The sequence below is a fragment of the Notolepis coatsorum genome (assembly GCF_963971535.1).
Source record: "Notolepis coatsorum genome assembly, chromosome: 5".
Lineage (NCBI taxonomy): Eukaryota > Metazoa > Chordata > Actinopteri > Aulopiformes > Paralepididae > Notolepis > Notolepis coatsorum.
This window is the reverse complement of record NC_140169.1, coordinates 52,666,090-52,686,290: the sequence shown is the minus strand read 5'-3', so window position 1 is coordinate 52,686,290 and position 20,201 is coordinate 52,666,090. Positions and strand designations below refer to the sequence as shown.

The 20,201-nt window shown below is 45.5% G+C and overlaps 1 protein-coding gene across 1 annotated transcript; it reads left to right on the top strand.

The window, feature by feature from the left end:
- The first annotated feature begins 16,183 nt into the window (after positions 1–16,183).
- On the top strand, positions 16,184–17,300 carry LOC311228680 (survival of motor neuron-related-splicing factor 30-like). The gene has a single exon (XM_084314619.1). The coding sequence runs from the start codon at positions 16,506–16,508 to the stop codon at positions 16,980–16,982; it is 477 nt and encodes a 158-aa protein (XP_084170745.1). The 5' UTR covers positions 16,184–16,505; the 3' UTR covers positions 16,983–17,300.
- Positions 17,301–20,201: the final 2,901 nt, after the last annotated feature.

The following is a 20,201-nucleotide window of genomic DNA, read 5'->3' as shown; positions in this document are numbered from 1 at the left end:
GCCTCAGTTAGGGATCAGTAAGGGACGCTTCATTACTTCAGGCAACCTTCTTGCGTTCAGCGCCCCACGTGACCACGCCTAGCACCAGGGGCGTTTTTAGGGTTAGAAAACATTGGGGGCTTTTAAACACAGAAATACGCAATTTTAGAGTAATTAGAGATGAATACTGAATAACTAGAATCATTAGAGGTTCTCAAAGTGAGGTCCAGGTCCATGAGAGGGATCTGGGCAGTCCCCATAGAAAATTCAAAGTTAACAGGACCAAATCATCAGTTTCTTATTTATTTAGCCAGATAAAACATTGATCTGGTCCAAGAAGCCCCAACAGGAGTACAAATATACATATATACACATATATATATACATAAATATATATATAATATATATACATATACTGTACATACATACACATATACACCAATAACAAAATAAAAACACAGTTAAGAATCATACACATAAGCAAATAAACAAACAAACAAACAAACATATGCACAGCCTATGTACAAAATAAATAAACAGTTCATCTCTAGTCTTTACAGTTTTCTTCAATTGCATAAACACTCAAATCAAAAGTATTACACAATTATCAAAACCTTACACTCAAGGAGCAAAATATAGGCCCAGATTTGCACCCCTACAATGTCAGCCTCACTTTTTGCAAAACAATACACACAGTGATTTGCAAAACACTAAACACACTTGCATTACATTAGACACAGAATGTCAAATTACCACACATATGAGCCTATTGGTTAAACACAGCCATCAGATGCACAAACACACCATTGCTTAATTGTAGATACACAATCAGGTTTAAGCACTATAGAAATGCAGCAGGTGAGTTCACCTGTCTTCAACCAAAATGGAAGGAGAGTGAAGTACTGTACACAGAGAACGTGAAAATATACAATACATTCACCAAACACTACACAAGACAACCAATGATGCAGACTGATGAAAATATACATTTTCTCCCATTTTCCCAAATCAGTCAACATGTCAACATGGAGAATCACAACAAAAATGTATCTTGCCAGATAGGCAAAGAGATAATGTCTAGTATTTTCTGTTTACATTTTTTCAAAAAAAAATTGTGTTACTGTAATTTTAACCTGTACTGGATACAGTATTTTATGTTTGTCTGATATTTGCTGAGCTTACAGTGTTATGCTATAGTAGCATGAAAACTGGGACATGTATTGTTGTGATTCTCCATGTTGAAATGTTGACTGATTTGGTTATATGGAGAGAACATTTATATTTTCATCAGTCTGCATAATTGATTTGGGTATATGGAGAGAAAATGTTATTTTTTTCATCAGTCTGCATCATTGATTTGGGTATATGTAGATAAATAAATTATATTTTCATCAGTCTACAGCATTGGTCTTGTGTAGTGTTTGGTGAATTTATTGTATATTTGCACATTCTCTGCGTACTTCACTTACAGTACTCTAATCACTGAGAAGTAGAATTGCTAAATGTGTTTTAGGTTAAGCACAGCAGTGTGTGTAACTGGTTCAAACAGAATTAAGTCATATGAAACGTGTGTTTCATATGGTAACAAAATTACTGTATGGTTTTGACAAGTGTTTAATTTAGCAAAGGATCTGAGGTGTTCTGATAATAGTGTGTGTGGTTGTGCTAATTGTGTGTTTTGAAACACCGGGCCCCGTTTTCAAAATCATGCTTAGGCAATCGAAAAAAGCTGTATTGTGTGTTTCATTATATACATATGTTTCAGTCTTCTCATAAAAAAAATATTAGATTTTTGGGTCTTTTCCTGCCTTTGGTCCGCTTTGCATTCACATCTCAAATGAACCGCAGCAGGGTTCACTTGCAAGAGTGAATGAGCTTTCACACCACCCCAAACCAACCGGACTATCCGAGGTTCGATTAAAGCTTATTATAGGACACTGGACATGGGTATGGATGGCTCCAGGTGCTGCTGCGTTAAAGTGCACATCTTCAATATCTGTACTATTTAAAAGCACAGTGTTATGGTTTGACACCGACCCCAAACGCAACGACACAAGAGAGTAGATTCAGAGTTGCCAAAAACAAGGGCTTGTTTATTTACACTAAATAAACAGCATAGACTTGGTAGAGATCAAACAAAGACTGGAATACAAGCATGGAAGAATGTTGCTGCTCTGCAGCTTCTCCCGGGATGGTAGTCTGGGGAAGCAGACGATGACGTCAGAGCCGCTCTGCAGACTTCTCTCGGCAGAATCTCCGAGGTGGTAGCGGGACCGAGAGGGAGAGAGGGAGCGAGTTAGCTCAGAGTGCAGTTGGAACAGAGCAGGTGACAGGAGAGGTGACTTGTACCCAAAAACAGAGAAATCCAAGTGACTGAATCTTCGGTGTATATACACACTGTGAGTAACGTCCCAAACACAATTCCACGTGATAGAAATCTTCAGTGCAAAATAAACACTGTGAGCGAAGTCCCAAAATACAATTCCAAGTGATAATATCTTCGGTGTGTAAACACACAGTGAGCGATGTTAAGGCCAAAATATTATCCCAATGAAACAATCCAAAAAGCTGAACGCTGGGTGAGTGACTGTCTGATAAAAAGCAGGAAATCTTCAGTGTTATATAAACACACGAAAAACGGATAGGATCAAAGACAGTCATATAAACTCACCCAGGCGCTGTGCGTAAAGAGCGTTGGAACAAAACGGAGCGAGCGCGTCGCCACGGGAAACGGGTGTCCAAGAGGAATACTTCTTGAATATCCTGGAGGCAAAGCACAGGGAAAAACAGCAGGCAAGGCAGGAACGGCGAATGCAACTGAAATATCAAAACGATCCAACAAAACTAGAATGGGGAAACGGGGTATAAATAATCAGGGAATGCTTAATTGACAAGCAGTGACAGCTGAGGGATGTGATTGACAAGCGTGTGGTTGGGGGAGCACCAATCAACGACGTCTATGGGAAGAAGCGTGTGAATAGGGGAATGCAATGATTAACAGAAAACAAAAGGAAAAACAGAGCGAGTAGGCTTAAAGGAACAGAGCGAGTAAGTGAGCAATGGACAAAAACCTCACAGTACCCCCCCCTCCACGGGAGCCACCCGGCGACCAGGCCGACCCGGCTCGTCAGGATGGGCACGATGGAAGTCAGTGATCAAGCTGGGATCCACGATGAGCTGCCGGGAGACCCAGCTCCGCTCCTCAGGGCTGTAACCCTCCCAGTCCACCAGGTATTGGAACCCCCGACCCCGCCGACGAACGCCCATCAACCGGCGGACCTGCCACTGGGGGTGACCATCCACCAACACGGGAGGCGGAGGATCAGGAGCTGGAGGCATCAGGGGACTGAGGGAGACGGGCTTAACCCGGGAGACATGGAACACGGGGTGAATGTGCATGGACGCAGGAAGTTTCAGGCGCATGGCCGCCGGACTGAGTACCTTCAGGACCTCGAAAGGTCCGACGAAACGGGGGTTGAGCTTCTTGGCCGAGGACCGAAGCGGGAGGTCCTTCGCGGAGAGCCACACCCTCTGCCCAGGGTGGTAAGTCGGCGCAGGAACCCGGCGCCGGTCGGCCCCACGACAGGTGCGCTCAGATGTCCGGAGCAGCGCGGTCCTGGTGATCTCCCAAACTCGTCGGCAGCGGTCGAGGTGGACCTGTACGGAGGGAACTGCCACTTCCGCCTCCTGTGCGGGGAAAAGAGGGGGTTGGTAGCCCAGGGAAACCTCAAATGGTGAGAGGCCGGTGGTGGAACTGACCATTGAATTGATGGAGTACTCAACCCAGGGAAGGAAACGGCTCCAGGATGCCGGTCTCTCGGCTGCCACACACCGAAGAGCAGACTCCACGCTCTGGTTCATCCTCTCCGTCTGTCCGTTAGTCTGGGGATGATAACCAGAGGAAAGACTGACCGTCGCCCCCAATCCCTTGCAAAAGGCCCGCCATACCTGGGAGGTGAACTGGGGCCCCCGGTCAGAGACGATGTCCTGGGGAAACCCATGAACGATGGACGCCCGGGTGGCAGGCGAACCGGCTGGTATGGCCCCAAAGCAGCACCCGGGACCGGACAGAGTCGGGGACGAAGAGACGATGAATCGGAACGTTGCTTGGAGCACGCTGGAAGCGTAGGGCACGTCTAACCACACCCTCGATGCCCAAGGTGATGGCTCCAACCACCCGGGCCTCCGGGAGGATGGGAGTCGGGTCCTCAGAGGGTGGAGCCCCCTTGGAGTGTAACCGGGACAGGGAGTCGGCCTTCGTGTTGCGGGAACCGGGGCGGAAGGTCAGCGAGAAGTCGAACCGACTGAGGAAACTGGCCCATCTCGCCTGCCGACCGTTGAGGCGCCTGGAAGCGCGGATGAACGTCAGGTTCTTGCGGTCCGTCCAGATGGTAAAAGGCTCCTCGGCCCCCTCTAGCCAATGACGCCACTCCTCCAACGCAGCCACGACCGCCAGCAGCTCCCGATTGCCGGTGTCGTAGTTCCTCTCGGCAGGGAGGAACCGACGCGAGTAGAAGGCGCAAGGATGTACCTTCTGGTCCGAAAGCGAACGTTGGGATAAGACAGCGCCCAGTCCAGTATCCGAGGCGTCCACCTCTACAATGAACTGTCTCTTGGGGTCAGGGTGGAGCAGGATAGGGGCGGAAGTGAACCTCTTCTTGAGGGAGCGGAACGCAGCACATGCCGCTGGGGACCAGTCGAACGGCAGAGCGGGAGAGGTCAGTCTGGTAAGTGGCTCCGCCACTTGACTGTAGTTCCGGATGAACCTTCGGTAGAAGTTGGCGAACCCGAGGAAACTCTGTAACTCCTTCCGAGTGGTGGGTTCAGGCCAATCCTCCACAGCTTGGATCTTGCGAGGATCCGCTCGGGTCAAGCCCTTCTCAACGATGAAGCCCAGGTAGTCGACGGAGTCGGAGTGGAAACGGCACTTCTCCGCCTTGACGAAGAGCTGATTGTGGAGGAGGCGCTCCAGCACACGGTGGACATGCTGGATGTGTTCCTCGAGGGTCCTGGAGAAGATGAGGATGTCGTCCAGGTACACCACCACGAACACCTCCAGCATGTCACGAAGGACGTCGTTCATGAGTGCCTGGAATACCGCCGGGGCGTTGGTGAGGCCGAACGGCATCACTAGGTACTCGTAGTGGCCCCTGGGGGTCTTGAAGGCGGTCTTCCATTCATCGCCCTCACGGATACGGACAAGATGGTAGGCACTCCGGAGGTCCAGCTTGGTGAAGACGGTAGCCTGGGTGAGTGGCTCGAAGGTGGAGTTCATGAGAGGTAGAGGGTACTTGTTCTTGATGGTGATCTCGTTGAGCTGGCGATAGTCAATGCAGGGTCGAAGGTCCCCATCCTTCTTCCCAACAAAGAAGAAACCGGCCGCCACCGGGGAGGAGGAAGGCCAAATGAGTCCTGCTTCCAATGACTCAGAGATGTACAGATCCATCGCCTTCTTCTCCGGAACGGTCAGACTGTAAAGGCGGCTGCCGGGAAGGGGAGCCCCTTGGCGGAGGTCGATGGCGCAGTCGTAGGGGCGGTGAGGTGGAAGGGCCTGAGCCCTGGATTTACTAAAAACCTCCAAGAGGTCGTGGTACTCGGGAGGTATGGACGAGAGGTCCGGAGGCGACTCACCAGCGGGCCTCCGGGGCGGGGGACAGGACGCCGCCTGCAGACACAGGGCGTGACAGGAGGAGCTCCAGCCCTTGATGGTACCGGAGGACCAGGCGATGTGGGGCTCGTGCAGCGCGAGCCAGGGCCTACCCAGGACCACCGGGACAAGGGGGGATCGGGTGATGAGGAACTGGATTCTCCCGACGTGGTTCCCAGCGATGGTCAGTACGACTGGGCCGGTGCGTTGAGAGATGTCGGCCAGGCGGTGTTGGTCCAACGCAAAGATCTCCAAGGGCCTCACAAGGTCCTCAAGTGGAATGTTGGCTCGGGTAGCAAACTCGAAGTCGAGGAAATTCTCGTCTGCCCCAGAGTCGATGAGGGCCTCCACCGTGGCTCGTTGGTCCCCCCAGGCCAGGGTGACGCTCATCAGATGGCCAGGTGGTGCGCAGCTCTGGGAATGGGAAAAACGGCTCACCAGGATTTCCCGGGGTCTCGGCGAGCCTGGTCTTTTGGCCGGGTGGGGCAGTTGGCGATTCGGTGTCCCTCCCTTCCGCAGTAGAGGCAGAGACCGGACCTGAACCTTGCCTCATGTTCAGCCTGGCTCAGCTGCATGGGTTCCTCCTCGCGAACCGAACGGGAGGGTCCGCTACCACCAGTCGTGTTGAGGGCAGGGCGACCAGCAGTGACGTCATGCGTCCGGGGAATCCGGGGTACCTCAGGAGGTAACAGTCGGGTCCTCTCGCGCCTTCTCTCCTGGAGGCGTACATCGATGCGGATGGCGAGGCTAAACAGGTCCTCGAGGGAGTCGGGCACCTCCCGGGTAGCGAGCTGGTCCCTGACTGCGTCACTGAGCCCCCTCAAGAAGGTTAGGCGAAGTGCAGGGTCGTTCCATCCACTCTCCACCGCCGCCAGTCGAAACTCCAGGACGTAGTCAGTTACCCCGCCGCTCCCCTGTCGGAAGGTCCCCAATCGGGCTCCAGGGTCCAGACCACGGGCTGGATGGTGGAACACTCTGCGGAGCTCCGCCACGAAGTCTGGATAGGAGAAAACAAAATCTGCATCCATTGCCCAGGAGGAAGTGACCCACTGGGCAGCCCGGCCTGAAAGCAAGTTTGTCATATAGGCCACTTGGGCCCCTCTAGCAGTGAATCGACTTGGTTGATGACGGAAAACCAACTCACATTGCATGATGAATGTGGCACACTCCTCGGGATTGCCGTCGAACAGCCGTGGGACGGCGAGACGGGGTTCCCGAGGTGCGGGATCGGGGTACGTGGGAACTGCTGGGGCTGCGGGGAATGCTCCTGAAGGAAGTGAGGGAAGCAAAGCGTTAACGGTGTCGCTCAGCGAGTGAAGCTGAACGAGAATACCAGACTGTTGTCCTGCCAGAGCAGCCAGTGACCCTTGAATAGGCTGGACTTGTTCCCTGAGATCCTGCACCGCAGCCGCAGCCCTCTCTAGTTGGTGACTGTGATCCTTGGTCAACTCGATCTGATTAGCTAGTGCGGTTCTGACCCTCTCTGTGTCGGCTGGGGTCGTCATTTTGGTTGGATCGTAATGTTATGGTTTGACACCGACCCCAAACGCAACGACACAAGAGAGTAGATTCAGAGTTGCCAAAAACAAGGGCTTGTTTATTTACACTAAATAAACAGCATAGACTTGGTAGAGATCAAACAAAGACTGGAATACAAGCATGGAAGAATGTTGCTGCTCTGCAGCTTCTCCCGGGATGGTAGTCTGGGGAAGCAGACGATGACGTCAGAGCCGCTCTGCAGACTTCTCTCGGCAGAATCTCTGAGGTGATAGCGGGACCGAGAGGGAGAGAGGGAGCGAGTTAGCTCAGAGTGCAGTTGGAACAGAGCAGGTGACAGGAGAGGTGACTTGTACCCAAAAACAGAGAAATCCAAGTGACTGAATCTTCGGTGTATATACACACCGTGAGTAACGTCCCAAACACAATTCCACGTGATAGAAATCTTCGGTGCAAAATAAACACTGTGAGCGAAGTCCCAAAATACAATTCCAAGTGATAATATCTTCGGTGTGTAAACACACAGTGAGCGATGTTAAGGCCAAAATATTATCCCAATGAAACAATCCAAAAAGCTGAACGCTGGGTGAGTGACTGTCTGATAAAAAGCAGGAAATCTTCAGTGTTATATAAACACACGAAAAACGGATAGGATCAAAGACAGTCATATAAACTCACCCAGGCGCTGTGCGTAAAGAGCGTTGGAACAAAACGGAGCGAGCGCGTTGCCACGGGAAACGGGTGTCCAAGAGGAATACTTCTTGAATATCCTGGAGGCAAAGCACAGCGAAAAACAGCAGGCAAGGCAGGAACGGCGAATGCAACTGAAATATCAAAACGATCCAACAAAACTAGAATGGGGAAACGGGGTATAAATAATCAGGGAATGCTTAATTGACAAGCAGTGACAGCTGAGGGATGTGATTGACAAGCGTGTGGTTGGGGGAGCACCAATCAACGACGTCTATGGGAAGAAGCGTGTGAATAGGGGAATGCAATGATTAACAGAAAACAAAAGGAAAAACAGAGCGAGTAGGCTTAAAGGAACAGAGCGAGTAAGTGAGCAATGGACAAAAACCTCACACACAGTGCAGGACACACTCAAAGGTTATCGCACCTCAGAGATGGCAGTGGACATGTATGACAGGACAAAGGCCATATGTAATGGCCTTTGGATTGAGGAACATACTACCAGCCAAAGGAGGAAGCAGAAAAGGATGGACGAGTATGTAGTTGAGTCATCTTGTGGCACAAGCTCAGACCTCAGCTCAGGAGATCAGCTGAGACAGAGACTGTTCTATCCAGTCGTCGACAGAATGCTGCAAGTGCTTGAGAGCAGGTTCTCATGAGTTGGATAACAACTTATGAGAGGCATACAGACATGTTATCCAGCCTCAGACCAGTTTCTCTCAGTGGAATTGCTGCAACCCCTCGCCACACATTACAATATCCAACTATTGCCAGAGGAGATCACAGTTGCAAAGTGTTTCCTGGTCAGGACAGGCAGAGATTCAGTCCCTACTATCCAAAGTGTCTTTTCCCTCCTGGATGATAATAATAATAATAATAATAATAATAATGCATTTGATTTATAAGGCGCCTTTCAGGACACAAAAAAAAAATGCCACAAATCGGTGAATGAAAAAATTATAGGATCAAATGAAAACTACTTACTAAAAATGTTTAAAAGTACTAAAAACCAACAAAAAATACCAAACACTAACACGGTGGTGTAGTGGTTAACACTGTCGCCTAGAACACGCCCTCTTTTTGACGGGTCGGTTTGAATTTGACAGCGCGCGGAAGCTTTGAGTTTGATAGTGAGATAGTTGGTTAAAGTGAGTATAGGGTAAGTAGTAGAGTGTTATTTTGTTTTTTGTATAGTGTAGTTTCCCCCAACGGCTTTTAGCTGTTTGGGGGAAATTGACGTTTGTCTCGAGGCTCGGACGGGAAATCATGGCAACAAACATTTCGAACGGTGGGCGGATTCCGAGACAGACGGATGAAATGAATGAACGAAAATATGAGTTAAGATTAACAGTTGAGGTGGACATTGAGGGGCCTGATAGAGTCACAATGATGGAGCTTTTGAGGGCGATAAAGTCGGAGTGTGGGACTGTCGTTGGATGTCGATACAAGATGCCCAAGAAGTATGAAATCATGTTGATGGATGAGAAGGTGAAGGAGAAACTGATGGACGGATTTAAAATCAAGGACAGTAGAATAATGGCAACAGAACTGTCGAACGATGAGGTTGTCGTCTCTTTTTTGGGTCTGCCTTTATACGTAACGGATGAGGACATTCTCGAGAAACTGAAGCTATGGGGTGTGGCGGCGGTAACGCAGATCAAGAGAAGGACGTGGCCTGGAACAGACATTATAGACGGCACAAGGTTCGTGAAAGTGAAGTTCACTGAGTATGTCAAATCCCTGCCGTATTCGACCCGGTTTGAGACTCAACAGGGGATGGAACATTTTCGAGTGATCCATAATAGGCAGGTGCGAGTTTGTAGGCTGTGTCTTCAGCCTGGTCACGTCCTGAGAGATTGCCCGGACTTCAAATGTCACAAATGTGCCCAGCGGGGTCACTACGCTCGAGAGTGTGACACTGAACGAAAGTGCAGGGGATGTGATGAAAAGTACGAGCAGTGTACATGCACGCCCTGGAAGCGCTACGAGGAGCAGGGTACGAGAGGTGAGACCGGTGGGGCTGCCAAGAAGAGTGGAAATGACGGAGGAGAAGCCACTGAGACGGAGAAAACAGGTGGAGAGGACGAGGGTGAGGCAGAAGCAGATGATGAAGACGAAGGAGAGGAAGAAGACGAAGAAGACGAAGGAGATGATGAAGCGGAGGAGGATGAGGAAGAGGAGGAGATCACGCAGACCCCAGATGGAGATCAAGTGGAGACGGCGACAGGGGAGAGCGCAGAGCTGAGTGCGCGTCAGAGTGAACAGGAGAGTGACGGCCCGAGCACACAGCACGCAGATGACGGGGAGAAGGAGCTGACAGCGCGGCAGAGAGAGAGAGAGGACACCGCAGGCCTGAATGAAAACATAGATGGTTTTGATTCGGGACTGCTGAGGTCACTGAAGTCCGTGGAGAGACAGCTGGGATCCGGAGCATCTACAGGCGAAACAAGAGCGACTGGGTCTGGGCCGCGGACCCGGGGAGGCAGCGCTGGCGGGCGAGGAGGCGGCAGAGCGCATCTAGAGGCGCGCGACGAAAGGGACGCGGCAGAGGGAACGTCTACATGCGCGGAGGAGAGGAAGAAGAGGGAAGGGTCTATAGGAGACTCAGAGGGGTTGCCAGGGACCAGGGAAGAGGTGGGGGCTACATCAGAGGACTCTGAGGAGATGGACACCAGCCCATCTGCTATTAACCTACTGAAAAGAAAATCAAGAGAGGAGAGAGGTGCTAAAGGGTGGTGTAAGAAGGTATGATAAGGTATGATATATAGGATAATCAATATATTTTTCGTCATGTGTGCTGCCATCACTGTAACATCGCTTAATGTGAATGGACTGAGGAACAAGACTAAAATTGAGCAGGTGATATCGACTTTTAATACAGATATAGTGATGCTGCAAGAAACGTGGTGGACGGAAAATATGATGAATGATGTGAAAAGAAAATGGACTGATGTATTATATGTAAATCATGGTACAGAGCGATCATGTGGTGTAGCAGTATTATTTAAAAAAGACGTAGTGGAAAATATAAAGGTAATATATGAGGATGCAGAAGGGAGGGTGATTATATTAGAATTTGAACATCAGGGAGTTTTGTTTAGATTAGGGAATATATATGCGCCCAATATAGAGAAAATTAGGACGTTTTTTTTTGAAGGGCTAAAGGTGCACATGAAGGGGAATTGTTTGTTTGTCGGTGACTTTAACACTTTGCGAAGTAGGTTAGGTACTACAAGCAAGATTTTCAAGTGTGACACAGCTAGAAATACACTAACAGAAATAATGTCTGGTGTGGATCTAGTGGATATGTGGAGAGAGGAGAATTCTGAGCAGAGAAAGGTGGAAGTATGGCCAATCTTTTTGAATTTAATGAAAAGGGATGTTATGTTGACAGAGAAATTGCTGAGTAAGGAGATATTTAAGAGATGGTTCATTGACAGTGGTAAATGTGTTAAGTTTGGAAAAGGTAAAGTAGAGTTTGGTTTTGGATAGGTTTTTTGTGGGTTTGTTTGGGTGGGATAGGGGAGGTTTTTTGGTTATGCTTGATTTGTTGTATAGGAAATAAGTATATATAACACTGTTTTCTTTGTGGCTTGTTCTGTTTTTGTTGGTTGATTTAGGGAAGCGCAAAAGAAGGGGGTGGGCTATGCCTGGGTAATGTGAGTAATACATTTAAATGATATAGTGTGTATATATATATAGAAAATGCATAAAATGTAAACTGATTATTTTTATAATAAAAAGATAAAAAAAAAAAAAAAAAAACACTGTCGCCTCACAGCAAGAAGGTCCAGGGTTCGATTCCCGCTTGGGGACCAGGTTTCCATGATGCCAGGTACCCAGGTGGGTGATCTCCCAGGCCTTTCTGTGTGGAGTTTGCATGTTCTCCCCGTGCTCGCAAGGGTTTCCCCCCGATAAGATAAACCCAATGGAAAAACATGCACAACAACAGATCGCTAACGCTGTGGCGTCCTTGACGAAGACGGGCAGGAGCACTTGGATTGGTCCCCTGGCGTGGCCCTCGCCGACGCCTGTCTGCTCCCGGCTGCCCTTGGGGGGAAGGGCGACGGGATGGGTTAATCGCAGAGACGAATCGCATCGGTGATCCTACAAGAGACAATGCATGCGTGTGTGTTCCGGTGTGTGTGTGTGCTAACCGTGTGTGCTAATCGCTAAACGTTGAGGATAATTGCATGCCAATTAAAGACCTCTCCTCTCCTCTCTCTCAAACATTCAGCACAGACAATGGGGATGCTGACATCTAAAAAAAAAAAAAAAAAAGTAAAAAAAAAAAAAAAAAAGATTTAAATTTTTTTTTAGATCCGGGGCTAGGAGAAAAACATCCGGGGCTAAAGCCCCGGAAGCCCAGGGCTAACAACGCCACTGCCTAGCACGCCCCCGCGGCAGAGCGGCAGCGGCAGGCGGCAATGACGCGCTGGTTGCCGCACGCAATCCCCCCTTTTTAAACGTTGACGGTTAGCTCAACTCGTTCCTCAGCTTGCTGTGGAGCCTGTGGTCCATTTGGTGACAAGTTCGAATCACTTCAAATTTTTTTTTTTTTTACGTTTAATTAATTTATCACCTCTCTATATAAACGTAACTAGCGTCTGTCTTTCTTTCGCCGGTTAAGTTGAGGCATTCTTTCGGAGTTGGTTAAGGTTAGGGTTAAGTTTAGGCATTCTTTCGGAGTTGGTTAAGGTTAGAGTTTGTCGCAGAGCATGGCAATAGAATGCCTGTCTTTCTTTCGCCGGAGCAGCAGCCTATTTCCGCTCTGCCGCTCTGCCTCTCTGCCGCGGTCACATGGGCGTCGTGGCCAATCAGAGAAACGCTGAACGCAAGTAGGTTGCCTGAAGTGTTCACGCGTAAGGGACGCCTATTGCTTATTAACAGCGGAGGAGTGCTGCCGAGTGCTTCCGCGTTTTCCCTGATTGGCTGCGACACGCCCCGCGGCAGGCGCGGTAGCCGCAGAGCGGAGCGGCAGAGCTTGCGGAATTATGTAGCCATAATCCGCCATGATTTTCATTCGAAGCTTAGCTCACCTGGCAGCGCTACGGTCCTGCGGTCCTGTGGTCCGTTGGTGACAAGTTTGAATCCCATTAATTTTTTTTTTTTTTTTTAACGTGTATTCTTTCGCCGGTTAAGGTTAGGCATGGTTAAGGTTAAGGTTAAGGTTAGGCATTGTTTCGGAGTTGGTTAAGGTTAGAACGGTTAAGTTTAGGCGCTGTTAAGGAGCTGGTTAAGGTTAGAGTTTGTCTTAGAGAATGGCAATATTCTTTCTATGGTTAAGGTTAGGCATGGTTAAGGTTAAGGTTAGGCATTGTTTCGGAGTTGGTTAAGGTTAGAACGGTTAAGTTTAGGCGCTGTTAAGGAGCTGGTTAAGGTTAGCGTTTGTCTTAGAGAATGGCAATAGACAGCCTATTTCCGCACTGCCGCTCTCCCGCGCTGCCGCGGTCACATGGTCACATTGTCACATTCTTGCACTCCTCCGCTGTTAAAAAGCAACACGCGTAAGGGACAGAGAATCTCTTCTTCTTCTTTAGAATTTCCGGCAGTGTAGACGCATCGTGGTGTATTACTGCCCTCCGCAGTACAGACGGCAGTTCTGTATTTGTAACAGAATTACTGGCCATTCTCTGGGCATTGTGGTGGGCACTAGCGGACTGGCCAACGGGAGCAGCGGGAGTATTCCAGGTGGCCTGGCAGACTGGCATGGCCTGGCTGCCCTGGCAGACTGGCAAATGCTTTTTTATTTTAATTTTATTTGTTTGTTTGTGCCCGCAGTCAGGCCACTGAACTCCGAAGCAGGCCAGGTCGGTATATATGTTTCTATTTGCGCATATATAAGTTCAGGCAGGAATGAGTTAACTTGTTATTCACAACCCAGCATGATGCAGTGTGCCTGCGCAGGCCTCGCCAGTCGCCAATCTCAAACAAGCCTATTAATTTAAACCGTGATGAGATCAACTGCCGAAACCCGGGAGATATGAACGTTTTGGATATCTCTAGAATGGGTGAAGACGAACGTCGGACTAAAATTGAAAGAATGAGACGAAAGCGGGGCGCAATCAGAGGTGTTATTAAGCAAGTTTTGAATCAGATGGACATCACTTGATCACTTTATTGGATTTACTGCTGGGAGTTAAAGAAGACAGTTTGTTGGAACCTGACCGTGAAATAGACCTGGCTTGGCCCGGCCTGCCTGAGTCAAATTCCCGGTAGGAATTATGGTCCCAGTCCGCGACTGGTGGTGGGTGGAGGAAGTGGGACCAGGCCAGGTGATTATATGTTCCGACTCGGCTGCTGCACTGATGGCGGTGAGTGCAGGTAGGTCCAAAGCTCGGCCTGATCTCATTCAGGAAATAATATTCGTTTTATATAGGATTGAGAAGGCAGGCTGTTCAGTGGAGTTTTGCTGGGTTCCGGGCCATGCTGGGATTGAGGGTAATGAGATAGCTGATTCCCTTGCCAAGCAGAGCCTGGGAAGGGAAGAAGAGATAGGCATTTCAATGGGAAGAGTTGAACTCAGAGAGAAGATTAAGAAAGGCGGTGAGGCTGAGTGGCAGGCTGAGTGGGAAAAGGGGACCAAGGGGTGGCACTATTTCTCTCTGCAGCCTGGTCAAAATCACCGTGGCTGGATATGGGTCTAGGAGCGATAGGGTCAAGATGTGTAGATTGAGGCTGGGACATTGTGGGTTGAACAGTACCTTAAGCATTGTGGGAAAACATCCAGATGGGCGGTGTGCATGTGGAGAGCCTGAAACTGTCAAGCATGCTTTTCTAGAATGTGACAGGTATAAGAAAGAAAGGCAAATCTTTTATAAGAGGTTATCAGTATTAGGAGTTTCTTCTTTCTCTCTAAAATCTTTCTTTGGCCTGAATAATGAGAACCACCAGCTGATCACAGAGGCAGTGTTGACATTTCTGCACGAGGCAGAGTTGTATCAGAGGATATAATGTTATTTTATTTATTATTATTATAATTCTCTTTTTCTTTTTCGAAAAACCCTGACGAAGTTTGAATCCCAAAAACAGGCTTCGGGGACAGCCTTACCATACATATTATTTATATTATTCAAATGGGACTCAAACATGTTCCGTTGTGATGTCACAGTATGATGTCATGATAGAACAGTCTAGAACATTTGTGATGTCACAGTATGATGTCATAATCAAACATGCTAGAACATTTGTGTATATATTCAACAATTCTCTCAGACGATCTCATTGTGCAGCTTGAAACAGTACTGAACAGTACTGAACAGATAGACTAAACAACATAGATTGAAGCCTTGCCTACCGTTTTGCTGTGGAAAGGTGAGTGTCCACAACGGCTAGCCAGCTGTTCTACTTGAATACTGAATGTTAATATTGAATCAGACAATATTGAATACCGAATGTTAATATTGAATCAGACAATATTGAATACTGAATGTTAATTCAGGTTGACAGTTGACATAATTTGACAGTTGACAGGGGGCTGGAAAGTTGATTTAATAAAAGAAAAAATACTAATTTAATCAGATTAATCACTTTATTCAAATTAAGGATTTAGTTTGAGGATATAAAAAAATATTTTAAAAAATAATTTAGAAAAAAAATGAGAATACATTTTTTAATTAAATTTTTTTTAATTAAAAACAAAGGTTCGAACGTCCGTTAGAAAAACCCTGACGAAGTTTGAATCACTTTATTCAAATTGAGGATATATAAATAAATAAAAAATTATTTATAAATTTTTTATTTTACTTTTTTAATTAAAAACGAAGGTTCGAACGTCTGTTTGAAGAACCCTGACGAAGTTTGAATCCCAAAAACAGGCTTCGGGGACTTCTTCTTCTTCTTCTTTATTTTTCCGGCAGTGTAACGCAACATGGCGTATTACTGCCCTCCTCAGTTCTATAATTCGAACAATTTTCCTTTATCTGCTCAGAATCCAATGAGGCAACAGAGGCTGCAAATGGTTCTCCAACCTCGATCTGCCATTCACCCTCACCTCCGAGAGCGCTTTTTGAACGCCATTTCCGCACGATGAGCTCTTCTGTTTTCAAGTCATATTCTTCTGCCATTTCTTTCCCATCTGTAAAGAGATAGCGGATCTTCCTTTTCCCGTCGTTTATCAAAGCTGTTTTCTTTGATGATTTTAGCAGATCAGTCCAGCATTGCACAGCCATGCTTCTGTGTAACAAGACAGCACTTCCTGAAACAGCACATAGCCACGGCAACTGAGGTCTTCTTCGTCTTCTTCTTTATTTTTTCCGGCAGTGTAAACGCAACATGGCGTATTACTGCCCTCCTCAGTTCTATACTACGCCCACAATTGAGAAAAACTTAAATACGCATAGGCCTACAAATCTTTTTATTATGAGGAGACGAATATTCTGTAGTTTTGTCTTAGGGTAATTGTCGTAGGATCTGAATGTTTACTATATTTATTGTCTAAAATAACCACATAGAGATGTCGGACGACTTGATGAAGCAGTTGAATAGCTATAAAGCCCAGCTGCAACAAGTGGAAGCTGCTTTATCAACCGATCAAGAAAATTAAGACCTTCTCAAGCTACAGAAAGATTTACAGGAAGTCATTGAGTTGACGAAGGACCTCCTGACCTCGCAGCCCACTGAGGGCGCTTCCAGTACCAACAGCACAGATGCAGCTCCCCTGAAGCACAGTTGGAAAGTGGGGGACTGCTGTATGGCTGTGTGGAGTAAGGATGGACAGATGTATGCGGCTGAGATTGAGGAGATAGATGAAGAGAACAGCACGGCGGCCATCACCTTCGCTGGCTACGGGAACGCAGAGGTGCTCCCACTGCAGAACCTCAAGCCGCTGGAGGAGGGCAAACACAGCGAGGAGGACGGAAAGCCCAAATCCAGGAAGGAGCAGATAGCTGAGCAGAGGGAATACAAGAAGAAGAAAGCCCAGAAGAAGGTGCTGAGGATGAAGGAGTTGGAGCAGGAGAGGGAGGACCAGAAGTCCAAGTGGCAACAGTTCAACAACAAAGCCTACTCAAAGAACAAGAAAGGACAGGTAGTAAAGAGGAGTATATTCGCATCTCCGGAAAGCGTCAACGGCAAAGTTGGGGTGGGAACGTGTGGCATCGCCGACAAGCCTATGACACAGTATCACGACACATCGAAATACAATGTCCGACATTTAATGCCACAGTGACCTAAATGTATGAAAGTAAATGTTAATAATCACCCTGCTATACTAGCTGGATCGGTCCTTGCCATTGTGTTTATATATGGTTTTAAGTTACTTGAGTAAATAAGTGTTGAAACGAATTGCTTACACACCATTTGGTCGACTTAACGGGAGTCGTTTTCTTATGTGTAGAATATGAAATTTCCAAAACTAGGAATTTCTTTCACTGCAAATGGAACGACTAAGAACAGAAAATGGTGTTTGGTCATAGAATTCAGTCTTGTCTGTTGTATGTTTTGGATACTACGGAGACCAAATACATGCTAAGATTTCCCTAATTTATACAAGTTTAGACTGTTGGTGTTACTTGAATACTGAATGTTAATATTGAATCAGACCATATTGAATACTGAATGTTAATATTGAATCAGACAATATTGAATACTGAATGTTAATTCAGGTTGACAGTTGACATCATTTGACAGTTGACAGGGGGCTATGGAAAGTTGATTTAATAAAAGGAAAAATACTAATTTAATCAGATTAATCACTTTATTCAAATTGAGGATTTAGTTTGAGGATATAAAAAAATATTTAAAAAAATTATTTAGAAAAAAAAATGAGAATACATTTTTTTATTTAATTTTTTTTTATTAAAAACGAAGGTTCGAACTTCCTTTCGAAAAACCCTGACGAAGTTTGAATCACTTTATTCAAATTGAGGATTTAGTTTGAGGATATTTTTAATAATATTTTTTTAATTAAAAACGAAGGGTTGAATGTCCGTTAGAAAAACCCTGATGAAGTTTGAATCACTTTATTCAAATTGAGGATATATATATAAATAAAATATAAATTATTTATACATTTTTTATTTAACTTTTTTAATTAAAAACGAAGGTTCGAACGTCTGTTTGAAGAACCCTGACGAAGCTGTTTTCTTTGATGATTTTAGCAGATCAGTCCAGCATTGCACAGCCATGCTTCTGTTGTAACGAGACAGCACTTCCTGAAACAGCACGTAGCCACGGCAACCGAGGTCTTCTTTTTCTTCTTCTTCTTGTGTGTAAACGCAACATGGCGTATATTACTGCCCTCCTCAGTTCTATACTACGCCCACAATTGCAAAAAACTTAAATATGCATAGGCCTACAAAAGAATAATAATAATAATAAATAAAATATCATTATATCCTCTGGTACAACTCTGCCTCGTGCAGAAATGTCAGCACTGCCTCTGTGATCAGCTGGTGGTTCTCATTATTCAGGCCAACGATTCGGGGACAGCCTTACCAAACATTTATATTATTCAAATGGGACTCAAACATGTTCCGTTGTGATGTCACAGTATGATGTCATAATAGTACATTCTAGACCATTTGTGATGTCACAGTATGATGTCATAATCAAACATTCTACAACATTTGTTATATATATTCAACAATTCTCTCAGAATATCTCATTGTGCATCTTGAAACAGTACTGAACAGTACTGAACAGATAGATTAAACAACATATAGATTGAAGCCTGCATTTCTCAACCAAGGTGCCTTGCCTACCGGTTTGCTGTGGAAAGGTGAGTGTCCACAACGGCTAGCTAGCTGTTCTACTTGAATACTGAATGTTAATATTGAATCAGACCATATTGAATACTGAATGTTAATATTGAATCAGACAATATTGAATACTGAATGTTAATTCAGGTTGACAGTTGACATCAGTTGACAGTTGACAGGGGGGCTGGAAAGTTGATTTAATAAAAGGAAAAATACTAATTTAATCAGATTAATCACTTTATTCAAATTGAGGATTTAGTTTGAGGATATAAAAAAATATTTAAAAAAATAATTTAGAAAAATAAATTAGAATACATTTTTTTATTTAATTTTTTTTAATTAAAAACGAAGGTTCGAACGTCCTTTCGAAAAACCCTGATGAAGTTTGAATCACTTTATTCAGATTGAGGATTTAGTTTCAGGATATATTAAAAAAAAAAGTATTAAATTATTTTATTTTAATTTTTATTTTAATTAAAAACCAAGAGTTGAATGTCCGTTAGAAAAACCCTGACGAAGTTTGAATCACTTTATTCAAATTGAGGATATATAAATAAAATAAAAATTATTTATACATTTTTTATTTAACTTTTTTAATTAAAGGGGAACTATCTTATAAATGGCCTTTTTCAGTGTTTAGCATTGTTTCATAGCTATGTGGACTTATATTAATATGATCTATGTCTCTAATTCTCATATTGGGGCATTCTTCCAATTCTCCTCTCACAATATTCACCCTCACTGAACTGAGTCATCTGAAAATGTGATGATCTGTGATGTCAGAGATGTCTCAGCTGCATAATAATGTGCATGGTTGGCCCCTTGCAGCAGCACCGTGGCCTCCCAGCCTCAAAACGGCTTAAGATCTTGAGGTAGAAAAATGCTGTTTTTGAGTAGTTGATTAGAAATACAAAACAATGAATTAAAAAAAATTACAGAGGTGTTCCATAGACTCACAGGAATTGTGTAAAAGTGCCCAAATAGTGAAAGAAATAGTAAAATAGTTCCCCTTTAAAAACGAAGGTTCGAACGTCTGAAGAACCCTGACGAAGCTGTTTTCTTTGATGATTTTAGCAGATCAGTCCAGCATTGCACAGCCATGCTTCTGTTGTAACGAGACAGCACTTCCTGAAACAGCACGTAGCCACGGCAACCGAGGTCTTCTTTTTCTTCTTCTTCTTGTGTGTAAACGCAACATGGCGTATTACTGCCCTCCTCAGTTCTATACTACGCCCACAATTGCAAAAAACTTAAATATGCATAGGCCTACAAATAATAATAATATTATAAATAATAATAATAATAATAAATAAAATATCATTATATCCTCTGGTACAACTCTGCCTCGTGCAGAAATGTCAGCACTGTCTCTGTGATCAGCTGGTGGTTCTCATTATTCAGGCCAACGATTCGGGGACAGCCTTACCAAACATTATTTATATTATTCAAATGGGACTCAAACATGTTCCGTTGTGATTTCACAGTATGATGTCATAATAGTACATTCTAGACCATTTGTGATGTCACAGTATGATGTCATAATCAAACATTCTACAACATTTGTTATATATTCAACAATTCTCTCAGAATATCTCATTGTGCATCTTGAAACAGTACTGAACAGTACTGAACAGATAGATTAAACAACATATAGATTGCAGCCTGCATTTCTCAACCAAGGTGCCTTG

What these genes read in the sequence shown, in the direction of transcription:
- LOC311228680 (XM_084314619.1), top strand. Translation starts at nt 16,506, where the DNA reads ATGGCTGTGTGGAGTAAGGATGGACAGATGTATGCGGCTGAGATTGAG.